We start from the raw sequence: 14,586 nt of genomic DNA, 5'->3' as shown, positions 1-14,586 counted from the left end.
GATTTGCTTTGGAGACCTTCCTCCAAACTATTTAACATTCTTTGGTTACTAGAATAGCAGTTGGGCTGTCCATCTGTTGTCCCTTGCTCTTGATGCATAACTAATCACCTACCTTCTCTGTTCATGCATTTCCTGGATGATATCCCTTATGCAGCCATAGCGTATTCAGAACTTTGCTTTGGAATCTTAAAAGAGTTAGTCAATTTGCATAATTACCAGCCTGAAAGTGCCTTTCATGCTGAAAAAGCCAAGTGCCCCATTTTTGCTTGAGAGAGGACACGTTATATACAGAGATCTGTGAATTGTACCAGCAAGCAGTATCATTTGCCACAGTGCCAGGTGAAATTAAGCCACAAATTCTTCTGCTTATGGTCTCCACCTGTCCATTGCGATCTCAGGATGCTTTTCCTATCAATTGGTAACATTTACAGATGATACATTAGATGCCAGTACATTCTACAGCAGGTAGTGATAGCAATATCTTCTTGTACATCTTTTTATCTTCAATTTCCTTTCTCATATTTAGGGTGATCTTGATGCTACTGTGGTAAAAGTGGAATTTGATGATGAATTAGGTGGAGCACCAGCAGAAGGTGCAGGAGAAGATTCGTTGACAACATCTACTCCTGCACCTAAAGGACCCAAACCCAAAAGGGAGAAAAAGGAGCCGGGTGAGCTGTTTATATATAAAAATAATTAAAGCTGTCTCAGTAAATCAACATTTGTTAAGTGCCTAATATGTCCTAATAAGGCTGCTAAGTGTTGCAGGTACAAAGAAGGGCAGAAGACAGTCCCCTGCTCTCAAAGAGTTCAGTCTAGTTGAAGAGAACAACACATAAATGCTGATGTACAGACAAGCTATAGACAGGATAATCTGGAGATGATCAACAGAGGGAAAGCACTGAAATTAAGGGAGATGGGGAAAGGCTTCTCATAGAAGGTAGATTTTAGCTAGGACTTGACGAGAGGCAGGAAGTGGATATGAGGAAGGAAAAAAAAAAACATTCCAGACATGGGGGATAACCAGAGAAAATGCCTGGAGTTGGAAGATGGTGTGTCTAGTGAGGAGGCCAGTGTCACGTGGTTGTAGAGTAAATGGTGGGGGTGTAAGATGTAAGAAGACTGGAAAGGTGAGACTTTGAATGGCCAATGAAAGATTTAATATTTGATCCTGGAGGCTATATGGAACCACTGCAGTTTATTAAGTAAGGGAGGGACTTAGTCAGACCTGTGCTTTAGGAAAGTCATTGTGCCAGCTGAGTGGAGGATGGGCTAGAGTGGGGATACTATTGCAGTATTCCAAACAGGAGGTGATTATGGCCTACATCAGGTGGTAGCAGCATCAAAGGAGACAGAGGGACATCTATGCAAGATATTATGAAGGTAAAAACACACTGGATATGAGAAGTGAGAGTGAAGAATTGATGACATCTAGGTTTTGAGCCTGTGTGACTGAGAGGATGGTGGTACCCTTAACCGTAATAGGAAAGTTAGGAAGAATGACAGTTTCAGGAGAAAGATAATGAGTTCAGTTTTGGACTTGTTAACTTTTGGATATCTACTAGATATACAATTTGAGATGTCTAATAGGCAGTTAGAGATGTAAGTTTGGAGATCAACAGAGAGGTTGGGGCAGGTGAGGTAGATTTGAGAATCATTAGCATAGAGGTGATCATTAAAACCATGGCTGCAGATGTAATCATCAAGTAATATAGCATAGAGAGAGAATAGATGGAAGGCCTAGGACAGAGCCTTGGAGGTTACCTGTAGAGAACATGACCTAGAAGAAGATCTAGCAAAAGGCTGAAAAGAAGTGGTCAGGTAGGAGGAGAATCAGGAGAGAGAGTGCCCTGAAAACCTAGAGAGAAAAGAGTATCAAGGAGGAGAGAGTGATCAACAGTGTCAGAGGTCAAGGAGAATGAGGACTGAGAGAAGGCCATTGGATCTGGCAACTAAGAGATCACTGGTATCTTTGGAGAGAGGAGTTTTGGTAGAATGATGAGGTTGGAAGCCAGATTGTAGAAAGATGAGAGTGAGAAGAAAGGATGTAGAGACATCTCTTGCAGACTAGCTTCTCAAGGAGTGTAGCCACAAAAGAGAGGAGAGATATGAGATAATAGCTAGTGGGGATGACAGTAAGAAGAACTGGTTATATTGGGGAAAGAAGTTAGATTGCTTTTAAACTGTGTTTTATTTTAAGAGTAGGATCCAGAGATTTGGGCCCTCCTTGTGTGATAATCTATCCACTGTTGCAGATTGAAATTCTCACTAAACCTTAGTGTAGACCTTTTTCTTGAGTTAGTGTAATTGAAATAATCATTTGGTGACCAATCCTCAGGTGATGACCCTATCAGAACTTACTTATGTTCATCTCTGGAAAAGTCTTTTGCTGGGCCCCATTCCCAAACCCTTCACAGTGTCCTTGTACCAGGCAGAACTTGCTTTCTATTGATAATGCATTTGAGAACCTAGTTCCACCTCCACACCAGGATGAGGCATCAGAGAAAGGCTTCTGTGGAAGCCTGTTGGAATAAACCTCTCAATTTTTATGGGTACTACATTAAAAAATTATCATTGGCAATCTAATATGGCTAATAATGTATATATTATTACTTTGCTTTTTACTATTAATGATAAAGGATTGTTGGTTGTTACAAGTTTGGAGTATTCAACTATTATATGTTAATTACTTAATTTTAGGTACCAGGGTGAGAAAAACACCTCTGTCTTCTAGTAAATCCAGTGCAAAGAAAGTGAAGAAAAGAAACCCTTGGTCTGATGATGAATCCAAATCAGAAAGTGACTTGGAAGAAACCGAACCTGTGATTATTCCAAGAGATTCTCTGCTTAGACGAGCTGCTGGTACTGCTAGATATTTTATGGTCACTATATTGTATAGGAGAGGCTTATACCTAGTTGTTCACATCCAAACAATGATTCTTTAGGGATGTCTCTTTCAACCAAAGAACTTCATTCATTTTGCTTGTATAAAAATACACCTTAAATGAAGAAAATGAGTTGGGAATTTCAAATGAGTTTATAATTGTTACAGAAAGAAAGAAACTTATAGGAAAGTCAAGTCATTACAGAATTAGTAATGAATGGACTAGAATTTTCAATGGGAAGTGCTGTGTCTTTGAGCATCCTTCACTTAAAAAAGAAATGTTTTCTGGCAGAGTTGCCTACAGAGTATATTTCTGTGGAATGAGTCCCAGTTTAAAAAAAAATTATAAAATTGGAGCTGTTCCCCACACTACTGAATTAAAACATTTTAGGGAGGAAAGGGCTCATGTGGTAGCCAGCCTTGTGACTTATTTATTGTAAAACATACCGGCAGAGCTAGGCCCCCTAAGAGCTTTTTTTCTCTTTTCAATATCTCCTTACACTGTATCACAGGAATTTCTCCTATGCTTAGGAAGTAAATCCATACTCTATACTCATAGCTCATGGAACCTGGCTTTCCTCCAGCTTTGGGTAAATTACTGTGACAAGCAGAACTGGGCTTAAGAGTGTTATTGGCTCAACATAAAGGCGGCATGGTTTAGAGGAAAGGACTCATTGGATCTGCAAGGCCTCTAGCCTTGTGGGCCTCATGTCCTTATCTGTGATAATTTCTTAAGGGCCTTCTAGCTCTCTAAATCTAGTCTAGCTTAAAAGTTCTTAATTTCTGGCTTCTGATGTTTTAAAACAAATCAGTTGCCTACTTTATTGGTGCTATTTTTTTTTTATATTTGCATGTTATTATTTGTTGTTCAGTTCTTTCAGTCACGTCCAATTCTTCATGACCCCATTTGGGGTTTTGTTGGCAAAGATACTGGAATGGTTTGCTAATTCCTTCTCCAGCTCATTTTTTACCTGAGGAAACTGAGGCAAACAGGGTGAAGTGACTTGCCCAGGGTTATACAGTAAGTAAGCATCTGAGGCTGGATTTGAACTTGGGAAGATGAGAGTCTTCTTGACTCCAGGCCCAGCACTCTATGCACTAGGGTGTCCCCTAGTTTCCCCCATATAGAGGTATATATAAAAACATACACATGTACATATACACATATATATATATACACATATATATATATTTTACTATATTTTATATATATATTTACATTGACATATTGCTATTATTTAAAGAAAACTAATTTTATATAGTCTCGCTATACACACACATATATATGCATATATATAAAATGTGTGTATGTGTATATATATGTACAGCTTAAGAGAGAAGGAAAGCAGTTCACCAAAACTAATGAAGACATGCAGCTAGCACAATGGTATGTGCCGTACTCTACATCCATAGTCACCCACTTGTACAGAGAGGAGGTTCATTCTCATATCTCTTCTTTATGGTCAAACTTGGTTTGGTAATTTTGCATAAAATGAAAAATTGTTGTATTTCTTTTTTTTTTCTCCCGTGTGTCTATTTTTGTTGGAGATCAGTACTATAGCTACTGCTCAAATCCCCAAATGATTGCAATAAAGAAAACGCTTGACTTTATAGTGTATTGGAGAAGCATCTTTAGAATTTTACCTGCATTGAAGGGAACCTGCAAGCATTTATTAAGTACCAGTTGTGTTCCTGGCACTGAGCAGCACTGATGACACGAGGACAGATGAAAATAATCTTAAAATCTTAACATGTTTTCAGCTGAAACCTTGACTTGTCTACATAACAAAAGCAAAGTGGAGAATTGGTTTGCTCGATAACTAAAATTTTGCAGTTGTGTGAAAAATAGCAAAACTCATTTGCATAATCTGTTTACCTTTTTTTCCCTAAAATTTGCACATTTTCCACTGGGTCCATTAAATTCCAGTATTGATAATGCCTTAATTTACATTTCCTACAATTTTCAGGCCTGTCTCAGAAATGCTTAGTAAACATCCCCATTATTTTATGCACACTCGATAGATGCTGTTCATATAGTATAAAGAACAATGTCCAGACGCTGGCTCTGGCCTCAGCTCACTGTTGCTCTGCCCTATTGTATGACTTGGGGCATGCCACTCCCTTTCTAGACTCTTTAAAATGAAAATGTTGGACTGAGTGATCTCCAAGATTTTTTTCTCAGCTGTGACATTTTTAGAGCATTTCCCTCCGGTCCCCAGGAGAGTATGAAAGAAGGGTTTTACAGTATGAAAATACTAATATTTAAATTTAATTTTCCTCACTTTTGTTCTTCATTTTGAATATACGTAGACACAGCTTAAAAGAATGAAGAGCTTTTTAAAATATTGAAGCACTTTGTATGTATTAAGCTTATTTATGCTAATAAGTCTCAATATTGACATCCTCATAATTGTGTTTGTTTATTTTTTCCTAGCGGAAAGGCCTAAATATACTTTTGATTTTTCGGAAGAGGAAGATGATGCTGATGAAGATGACAATAATGATTTAGAGGAATTGAAAGTAAAATCATCTCCTGTGACAAATGACAGAGATGATGAGTTCATTCCCTCAGATGGTTTAGATAAGGATGACTATACTTTTTCTCCAGTCAAATCAAAAGTAACTCCAGAGTAAGTGAACAGTTATTTATTTATCTGGTAAGGTTGGTAGTTATTTTTTCATGGACTTTAAAGTGCTGACTTGCTTAAACTATTTGTCATTCTAGGGAAGGGAGGGATCTTCTCATGAAATGAACAAAGTAGATGTTATTAAGTGAATTTACAGAAGTAAATGCACTTCTGCAGTTGAAACTGTGATTAAGGGGAAAGCACAGAAACTAGAGAATTTGGAGGCCTTTTACTCCCTTCAGAGCTTCAGCCTTGATTTAAGGAATTAAGTCTTGCTTCATTTCTCCTATCCCTACAAGACTATGAACTTGGGTCAAGTTTTTTTTAAATACCAAATTTGAGTTACTTTATTTGTTTCCTTATGACAACTGATATTGGCCAAATTCCTAGAATACTATTCATTGGCAATTATCTGGGCTCCCTCTGACCTGGGAGCTAGAGTGCTGTCTACTTGATTGAGGGCCCTGTCCTGAGAAAAGGACTCCCCTGGTCATCCCTGTGTCCTGCCTTTGGCTGCACTGAGGCAAAGACAAGGCATTGCATCAAGTACAAGTTGCTTCAGAGAAGTTTTCTGGGGAGCGGGAGGGAGGGAGAGAGAGAGAGAGAGAGAGAGAGAGAGAGAGAGAGAGTGTATGTGTGTGTGTTTATGTGTGTGTGTTTATGTGAGTGGTGTCTCAAGCACATACAGAAGCACTTTCTTGGGCTCTAGTAATTAGGATGCTTTGAATCAAGGTGCGAATTTGAATTAAGCTTCAGTACTGCAGGTCATTCTAAGTTTGAAAATGAGATTATTACTACAAATCACATTTTGTTAATTTTTAAATTAAGTACCTGTTATGCCTTTGTTTTAACTTCCTTTCTATTTTAAGATGAAATACTTAGGAAACATGGCTTAGTGGACGTAGAGTTAGGAAGCCTGGGTTCACTCCCCAGCTTGAATGTTTACCAGCTGGGTGACCCATGGCAGGTTTCTTAATCTCTTTGTGACTGTTTCCTCATCTGTAATTCGGGAATAATAACACTTGTTATTATGTACCTCCCAATTTTATTATTTGGAAAGAGCTTTTGCAAACCATAAAGCACTATGCAAATGTGAGCTGTTGTTATTATTCCTACAATCAGTCTTTAAAAGAATGTGAAGGAAAAGTTTAAAAAGTTAATTAAGAGCTTGTTCTGTTGATTCAAAGAATAAAGTAGTAGGCATTCTATTTGATAGAGGTAGAACTCCATATTTAAAGCATAACCTCTTTATGGTTTAATTTTTCTTTTTAATATTAGAAAATCCTCACATGACAAGAAAAACCAGGACTTTGGGAACCTGTTCTCATTCCCTTCTTATTCACAGAAGTCAGAAGATGGTATGCTCATTTTTTCCTTATTTTCGTCCTTATTGGGGATTTACAGTAGTGTAAGATTTACCTTTGTTATTGGAGCAAAGCAAACCATGGATAATTAAGAAATCTTTATTTGGCTTCAGAGGAAAAACATACACATACACAAAAGTATATGTGTGTATGCACACATATATTTATATATGTCTGCCTATTTACATATACAAATGTTTGCATGTAGTGAGGAAGGTAAATTTACTCCTTATATGCAGATGCATGCATCCACTTGCATATACACACGTTTGAGTGCACATATCTATATGTGTGGGAAACTATATACACGTATATACACATACATGTATAGACATACACACACACACACAATATGCATGTGTGTATGTGAAGGTAAATTTGTTCCTTACATACAGGTGCATGCATCCGTGTATACATAATACACATATGTTTGTGTGTGCAGAGATATGTGTGCATATATACATATGTGGGAAAAATATATACACACAGATGTGTTTGTATATATGCATATACATACCCATGTTTATCCATGTACACACACACACACATATATATATATATATATAAAAGTTCAGGTTCTGGCTCTGACATTTAATAAATATGTAATCATTGACACATCATTTAACTTTTTGAGTTTGTTTACTTCTATGTAAAATGAGGATAAGATTTATACCACCTAACTCACAGTGAAATGGAGAGGAAAGTGCTTTGTCGACCTTATGGCACTGAGCAAATTTTTGTTATTGTTAGTAGTTATCTAATGTGTCTTTACAAGTTACAAGGGGACTGTTGTTTAAAGTTGTACTTTGTATTACACTTGTTAAACCAGCCTGTGCAGTGTGGTACGTGCGTGCTGGGGGTGTCAGTGTGGGAGCTAAATCGTTCTGTCCTTAGGGAGCTACAGTATGTTCATGGATAAGGAAATGCAGGATTAAAAAAAAAGTGAAGTGGGGGTGGGTGGAAGGTGGCTGACCGTCATACCTAGGAGAATCAATGATAGATTAGAAGCAGCTGGATGATGCACCAGACTTGGAGTCAGGAAGATCTAAATTCAAATGTAGCCTCAGGCATTTATTAGCTGTGTGACCCTGGGCAAGTCATTTAGCCTCTTCCAGCCTCAGTTTCCTCATCTGTAAAATGGGGATAAGAAGAAGACCTGCAATCGCAGGGTTGTTGTGAGGCTCAAAGGAGGTACTATTTGTAAAGCATTTTGCAGATGTTGAAGCTCTAGATACACACTGTCTGTTGTTCTCCTCCATTTCCTCCTTCTCCTCCTCATCAATAATGAAATAAGGAAAGGCCTCGTGAAGGAGGATGCACTCAAAGCCAGGTCTGGAAGTGAGTCTAAGATGAGGAGAGAGAGCATTCTAGGCACGGGGACAGGCTGTGTTCATCGGTGGCTACAGATGGAATGCAATACACATACAAGGAAGAGCAAATAAACTCTTTGCTGGAACCTGGATGGCATGAAGGGTTGTAAAGAAGGAGAGGCTGGTGCTTTGAATACCAAATAGAAGTTTATATTTTATCCTAGAGGCAGGAGGGAGTTCCTGAAGCCTCTTGAGCAGGGAGAGACATGGTCCGATCTGTGCTTTAGCAACATCAATTTGGCAGCCGTTCAGAGTATACGTTAGAGAGGGCAGAATCTCAGTACAAGAAGACCAGTAAGAAGTCTCTTCCTTGGGACAGTAGAAAGAGTTTGGCTTTGGAATTAAGGACCTGGGTGACCTTGGGCAAGCCACTTTATGTTTCTTGACCCAGTTTTCTCATCTGCCAAATGTGGAGGTTGGACTAAATGACCCCTAAGGTCCCTTTCCATTATTAATCTCTTCTATGGCTATCCCAATAGTTTCAGTGGGAGATAATGAAAGCTTGAATTAGAGTGGCCATGTGGTGTAAGAGGAGAGAACAGTGGGACAGTGGGCAGGGCTTGGCAATGATTGTATATGGGGATGAGGAAGAGGAAAGAGTTTGATAATCACTCCTAGGTTCTGAACTTGGGTGCCTGGAAGAATGATGGCACTCTTAACAAAAGTAAGAAAGGTGGAGAACAGGGTTTGGGGGAAAAGATAATGGCAGATAATTGAAAGACTTAATATTCTTCCAGAAAGTTCCAATTTTATTCAGGCGTAGTTTATTCAGTTAGCAGTCTATTAGTTTATAAAGGTGGTAAGCTTCTAGTATATAATTTTAACTACCTGCTCATGTTTTCCTAAGTATTCCATAAATGCTCAGTTTTTGCAACCTGCAGTGATGTTGTGCAGTTTCTGTCATTTTCTTTTGGAATCTCTATAGATCAAGTAAGTCCACAGTCCTTAAGGATGCCCTTCCAGTAATTTCTGGTAGCAGTGACCCTGTCCTTTAAAGCTATCATAAACACTTTCATTTCTATAAACAAATCCATGTGACTAAGCCATTTGTTGGATGCTTCTTTGCTGCTTGTGTTGTTGCATGTTGTCCATGGAGGGCCTTGGGATTCACTTTGAGATTTTAGCTGTTTGTAGCTCCATCCAGAGATGAACCAGTAGTAAGTCTAATAGCAGATGTCTATGTCAGCCTTTGTCATTGCTATGTGAATTGGTATATTTGTTCTAAAATATTTCTGCAAGTTTTTAACCTTTTTTGTCATGTAATTTGGGAACATCTTTCATACTAATTGTTGTTTTTATTGTTATTGATATGGGTTAACTTAAACATAAAACTGTGTGGCTATCTCTTCTTTCTCCTTGGTCATTGACTCCTGTTACACTTGAAGTAAAATTAGGTATAACTCCTGTTATACACAGAGACATCTGGGTTTCTGAAAGAGTTCACCTAAGCAAAGAGCTGAAATCCAGCCTCCCTCAAGTGTGGAGGCAGCTTGTATTGTGGAGAAAGTTTGTATTACTGATTTGAAGGAAGAGAATTTGAGTCTGAATCTTGATTCTACTGCTTAATAGTTATATAACCTTGGGTGAGACTCAGTTTTCTTATCTGTAAAATGAGGGTGTTTAAAGGTTTATCTTCAAGGTTTCTTCCAGATCTAAATCCCATGATCCTAAATTCAGACAAGTTCCACATCCTCTTCCAAATTAAATTTTAAATTGGTTTAGTCCCTCCAATAGTATGTTACTGTATTGGAATTCAAGCAAAGCTTTCATACGCAGAGTGCCAAAAGTTAAGTTGATGTTTAGAGATGGTCTAAAAACTTTTTGATGAAAAACAAATTCTGTCACCAGGTTTATACTTAAAAGCTTGGTAGAACTTGAGTTTGTACTCTTCTGGCAGAGCCTTCAAGAACACAGGGTCACTTCCATACCAGGATGAGGTATCAAAATAGAAATTTTAAATTTTAAAATAAGAATGCTTAAGTATTATTGCAGCATTTGAGTTCTTAGTATTGATATTCCTGAAATAGCACAAGTTGGGCTCATAGTGAAATAACCATTGTATACAACTTTTACAGGATGTATTTTAACAAGGATTGTTCAGTGTTTAGCTTATATTAGCTTTACTATAAATATCTTGAACTACTGGAATTTTGTACAATCAATATTAGAATAATGTACATATCTGAGATCAAGGATATGAATGTCACAACCTATAGTGATATTTTGATTAAATCTTGCATTCCATTTTTACCATGGCTCTTTTTATGTTGCTGTCCTCTTGACCTGAGAAAGTAGGAATTTCTAATTCCATCTCCTCTCTAGGATTTCCACTGATACATTTGGTTCCCAGCTCATCTTTTAGCAAGGGATATGTTTTAAAGGATAACAATGAGGTCTATTGTTTGAGTTCATTTCCTGAAAAAGCTTTGTTGTTTACAGATGCAACAAAATTTGACAGTTGCGAAGAGGATTCTGCCTCTGTTTTTTCATCTTCATTTGCTCTAAAATCAACAGAAAAACCTCCAAGTAAAACAGTGGCTGCCAAAAAGGGTAAGTGTCTATATTTAAACTCATTAGGCATTTGCTAAGTCATAGAGACAACTAATATCAGAGTGGGGTGTGAACTAGCTTACTTAAATCCTATATACCAGAACCTCATGCTGATGTTATGAACTAGCAAGAAGAATTTGGGCTAGGCAGTCTCTTTGAACTCCAGTTCTTATTTTCAGATAGCCCTGGACACCTTTGCCTCTGTGTCCTGATGGCAATTTGGGGTCATCATGAGTTCTGGAGAGAAGTCATCTTTTTCCCTGTCACCAGGACTGTCTTTGAGTCCTTGTTCTCCTTTATCCAGTCAGTTCCAAAGTTTAGTCCAGACTATCTTTAGTGTCTCTCAACAGCTTCTCCTCCTTTCTCCTATTGCTACCAGCCTATTCAGCATCTTTCAGCCTTTCATCTTGTACTGTTACTAATATTTTACTAACTTTCCCTGACCCTATTTTCTCCTTATTTTGGTTTATTTTATTGACCACTGGTTGAATAATCTTTCTACTGTATAACTCTACATTGTTACCCTTCTCAAAAACTCTGATTGGCTTCCCTTGCCAAGAGGATCAAGTTCATACTCCTAAGCCTGGCATTCAAGCCTATGGAGTGTATGACTCCAACATGCCTTTTCAATTTCATCTTTCACTCTTCTCCCTTCTTATTTCATGCAACATTAAATACAATGATACTAAGGCAAAACAAAAAACCAGCCCTGCCTTTGGGGAGCTTACACCACCTGAGGGGATACAATCTTGTAGATAAGGAAATACAAGATAATTGGAGGAGAAAGAGGCATCCTTAAGAACTAAAGGAGGATCATAAAAGACTTTTTGTGCCTTAAAGGAAACCAAAGTTTCTTCATGTAGGTGGCATTCACTTTATGTATGAGAGTCAACCTATGCAAGGCCCACATTATGAAGTGGGTTCCTGAGTTTGGGGAGCAGTCAGTAGGCCAGTTTGGCTGTCATGGATAGTGTGGGAAGGAGAGTAATGTGAAACCTATCTGGAATAGTAATCTGAAGCCAGACCCTAAGCTTGGATTGTGTCCCCACAGCAGTAGGGTGCCAGTACAAATTTTTGACAGGATGGATTGGAGAAGGGAGAAATTGGAAGTTGGGAAACCTGTGAGGAGGCTATTTCAGTTGTCTAGGCAAGAGATAACAAGTGTCTAAACCAAAATGGTGGCTTCGTAAGTGCAGAGAAAGCAATAGATGAACTACTTTCCATTCTCTGAATTTGTTCTGCCCATTCTCACTTTGGTACTTTGGCCTATGCCATCTCCCACTTCTGGAAGGCATTTCTTTAGCATTTCTGTCTATTGAAATTCTTTTCATCTTCCCATTTCAGGCCCCAGCTCATCTTAGAATTCTTCCCTGATTTCCCTCAGCACGAAGTAATCTATCCCTCCTCAAATGTTTCAGAGTACTTTGTGCCTTTTATAAACACTTGCCACCTTCTGATTTGTCTTATCTATATCCTCACTTTCTTTCTGCTCCTAAATTGTAAATTCTTTAAGGTCAAGGGCTGTGCTTCATGAATCTTTGTGTTTTCAGAGCCTAGCCCACTACCTTACACCTAGCAGATGCTTAAGAAATGTTTGTTCAAGTGCATCAAACCTGTTTAAGGATGTTCTCACCAAAGAATCTCGTTATCAAAAGGTCTCATTTATAATGTGGTCCCTTTCAGTGAATTCCAAGTTCAGTGCTCCAAAGGGTAGGTGCTTGAGTGTAAAATGGATTAAAACTATATTCTGTTAGTATCCTGCTGGTGACCTTCTTATCCCAAATAAAGAATAGAATTCTGGACAAAGTCTGACATCTACATGGATTTTAGGAGAAGGAAAGTTTTAAGGAACTGAGACTCAATGTAAAGTTGACTTGAGAGAATGAAATTCTGAGGTATAATCCCAAATCATCCCATCTTTGCAAACCATCATTTGAAATGTTTGATAAGCACAACTCATTAGGAAGTGATGTGAATGAGCTTGAAGGTTAATCCTTTTGGGGCCATTTGGCTTCATTCTGTTCTGAGACCAGATTATTCTCTTAAACCTTTCAGCTACTTTATTAATAAATGTTTGCTTTTGGTCATAGAGAGAAGTGAGAGTGAAATAATGAAGGGTTACATCTTATCATTCTTATGTGTTATAATAAGAACTCGCTGCATTTGATTTGATATATGAAGATAACAGATTATCATTAAATCTAATAATCAAGGCATGTTTATTAAATATCTGTGCTTGGTACCATCCATGAGAATCTTAAAAAATGATAAGGTCCCTTGTCCCCCAGGATCTTTAAAATCCTAGACACGATTGTTACATAGCTATAAGTTAAATTCTTAGCTCAGAAAATGCAGGAAGTTCCTACCTTGTAAACTTTCAACTTACAGATACCCCATCTCTATCCGTGTTTTGCCACCATAACAGCCCCAACTATAGGAGTCACCCCTCGAATTCCCAGTGAAGAAATTCCTAGGGCAATGGGAACAGTGGGTAGAGCATTGACACTGGACTCAGAAACACACTCTACAGTTCAGTACTTGTGTGACCCTGGACAGACAAGTCACCTAACCTCCATGGGTCTCAGTTTCCTCTTCTCTGATAGAAGAGAACTGGATTAGATGACTCTTGAGGGCCCTTCTGTGACCCCAGATCCCCTGTTCAGTGAGCTGGCCCTAGAACCCTCAGAGTATTCATCCCCACCATCTTGAACCTCCTGAGGAATCCCTCCTATTCCTTCCCTTCTCTGCTCAGTAAAACTCTGGCAATGAGTTTGGAGTTGGGCAGTGCCTCTAATCAATTAAATTCATCTTTAAGAAGGTGGCAAATATAAAGAAATAGCTGTTTTGGGCTGGATTTTGACTAATAAGTTGCAAGTGTTTGGGGAAGTGAAAATGCTGGTAATTTGGGGAAGCAATGATCTTTTGGATTATAATAGACAGGAGAGAATTCTGGGCATAGTCTGAGAACTACCAAGGACTTTGGGGAAAAGGTATTTCAAGAAATTCAGAGAGAAGATAGAATTTCATAGGATTCCCAAGAGAGAAATTCTGGTGATCCAACCCCAGGTGATTTCATGTGGCAGGAATGGAAATGTGGCAAAGATCAGGAAAAGGGCACTATTTACTTTTGACTTATGGATATCATCATTGACATAGAGGTTGGTGGAGGACTCCCAGCTGGTGGCAGGTTTTTTTTTCTTTTCAAACTAACAGCAGCAAAACCATAGAAGTTTCTGCAATATCCTATTAGAAGTCTTTTGTGGCGCCTTTAGTTCCTGTGTTGTGGAGACATCTGAATTGCCTTTCTTACAAAATGATGCTGTACTGACACTACTGGGTTGTTCTATCCTATATCATATATTTAGTCACTTATGTAGTTCAATTTGACATTTATTAAACTCCTACTATGTGCCTTTGCTAGTTTGTTGAGAAAAATACAACACTTAGACTATACTATTGCTTATGTCTTAATTCTAAGTATATTCTTCTCCAGTAGCAAAACATAAAATGCTGTAAGTAATTTTTCAAGTTTATTATATTATCAATAAAATTTGTAAATGCATTTTAAGAAATTGGCTAGAATTAACCTTTTATAGGAATAGTTATCTTCTTTAAGTTGCCTATAAGATTTTTTAAAAATCTAACATAATAGCACCTTTCAGACCAGGTCTGCACAACCTGCGCTGCTTGCGGCATGCCAACGGGTTTCAGTCGGCCTTTGAAACGTTTTCCTCTACACTGTTCGCGGGCCATCTGAAAGCCTGTGGAGTGCTGCAAGTGGCACAGGTCAT

The 14,586-nt window shown here is 38.2% G+C and overlaps 1 protein-coding gene across 1 annotated transcript in view; it reads left to right on the top strand.

Annotated features, from left to right (window-relative positions):
• TOP2B (DNA topoisomerase II beta) overlaps positions 1-14,586 on the top strand; it is an 88,954-nt gene that overhangs the window by 65,777 nt on the left and 8,591 nt on the right. The window contains exons 32-36 of the mRNA XM_027871941.1: positions 527-671; positions 2,701-2,862; positions 5,319-5,514; positions 6,790-6,869; positions 10,685-10,795. Of these exons, the coding sequence (XP_027727742.1) occupies positions 527-671; positions 2,701-2,862; positions 5,319-5,514; positions 6,790-6,869; positions 10,685-10,795 (694 nt within the window). The remainder of the gene's footprint in view (positions 1-526; positions 672-2,700; positions 2,863-5,318; positions 5,515-6,789; positions 6,870-10,684; positions 10,796-14,586) is intronic.

Source organism: Vombatus ursinus, unplaced genomic scaffold (genome assembly GCF_900497805.2).
Source record: "Vombatus ursinus unplaced genomic scaffold, bare-nosed wombat genome assembly UNPS02014799.1, whole genome shotgun sequence".
NCBI lineage: Eukaryota > Metazoa > Chordata > Mammalia > Diprotodontia > Vombatidae > Vombatus > Vombatus ursinus.
This window is presented reverse-complemented; position numbering and strand designations above follow the sequence as displayed.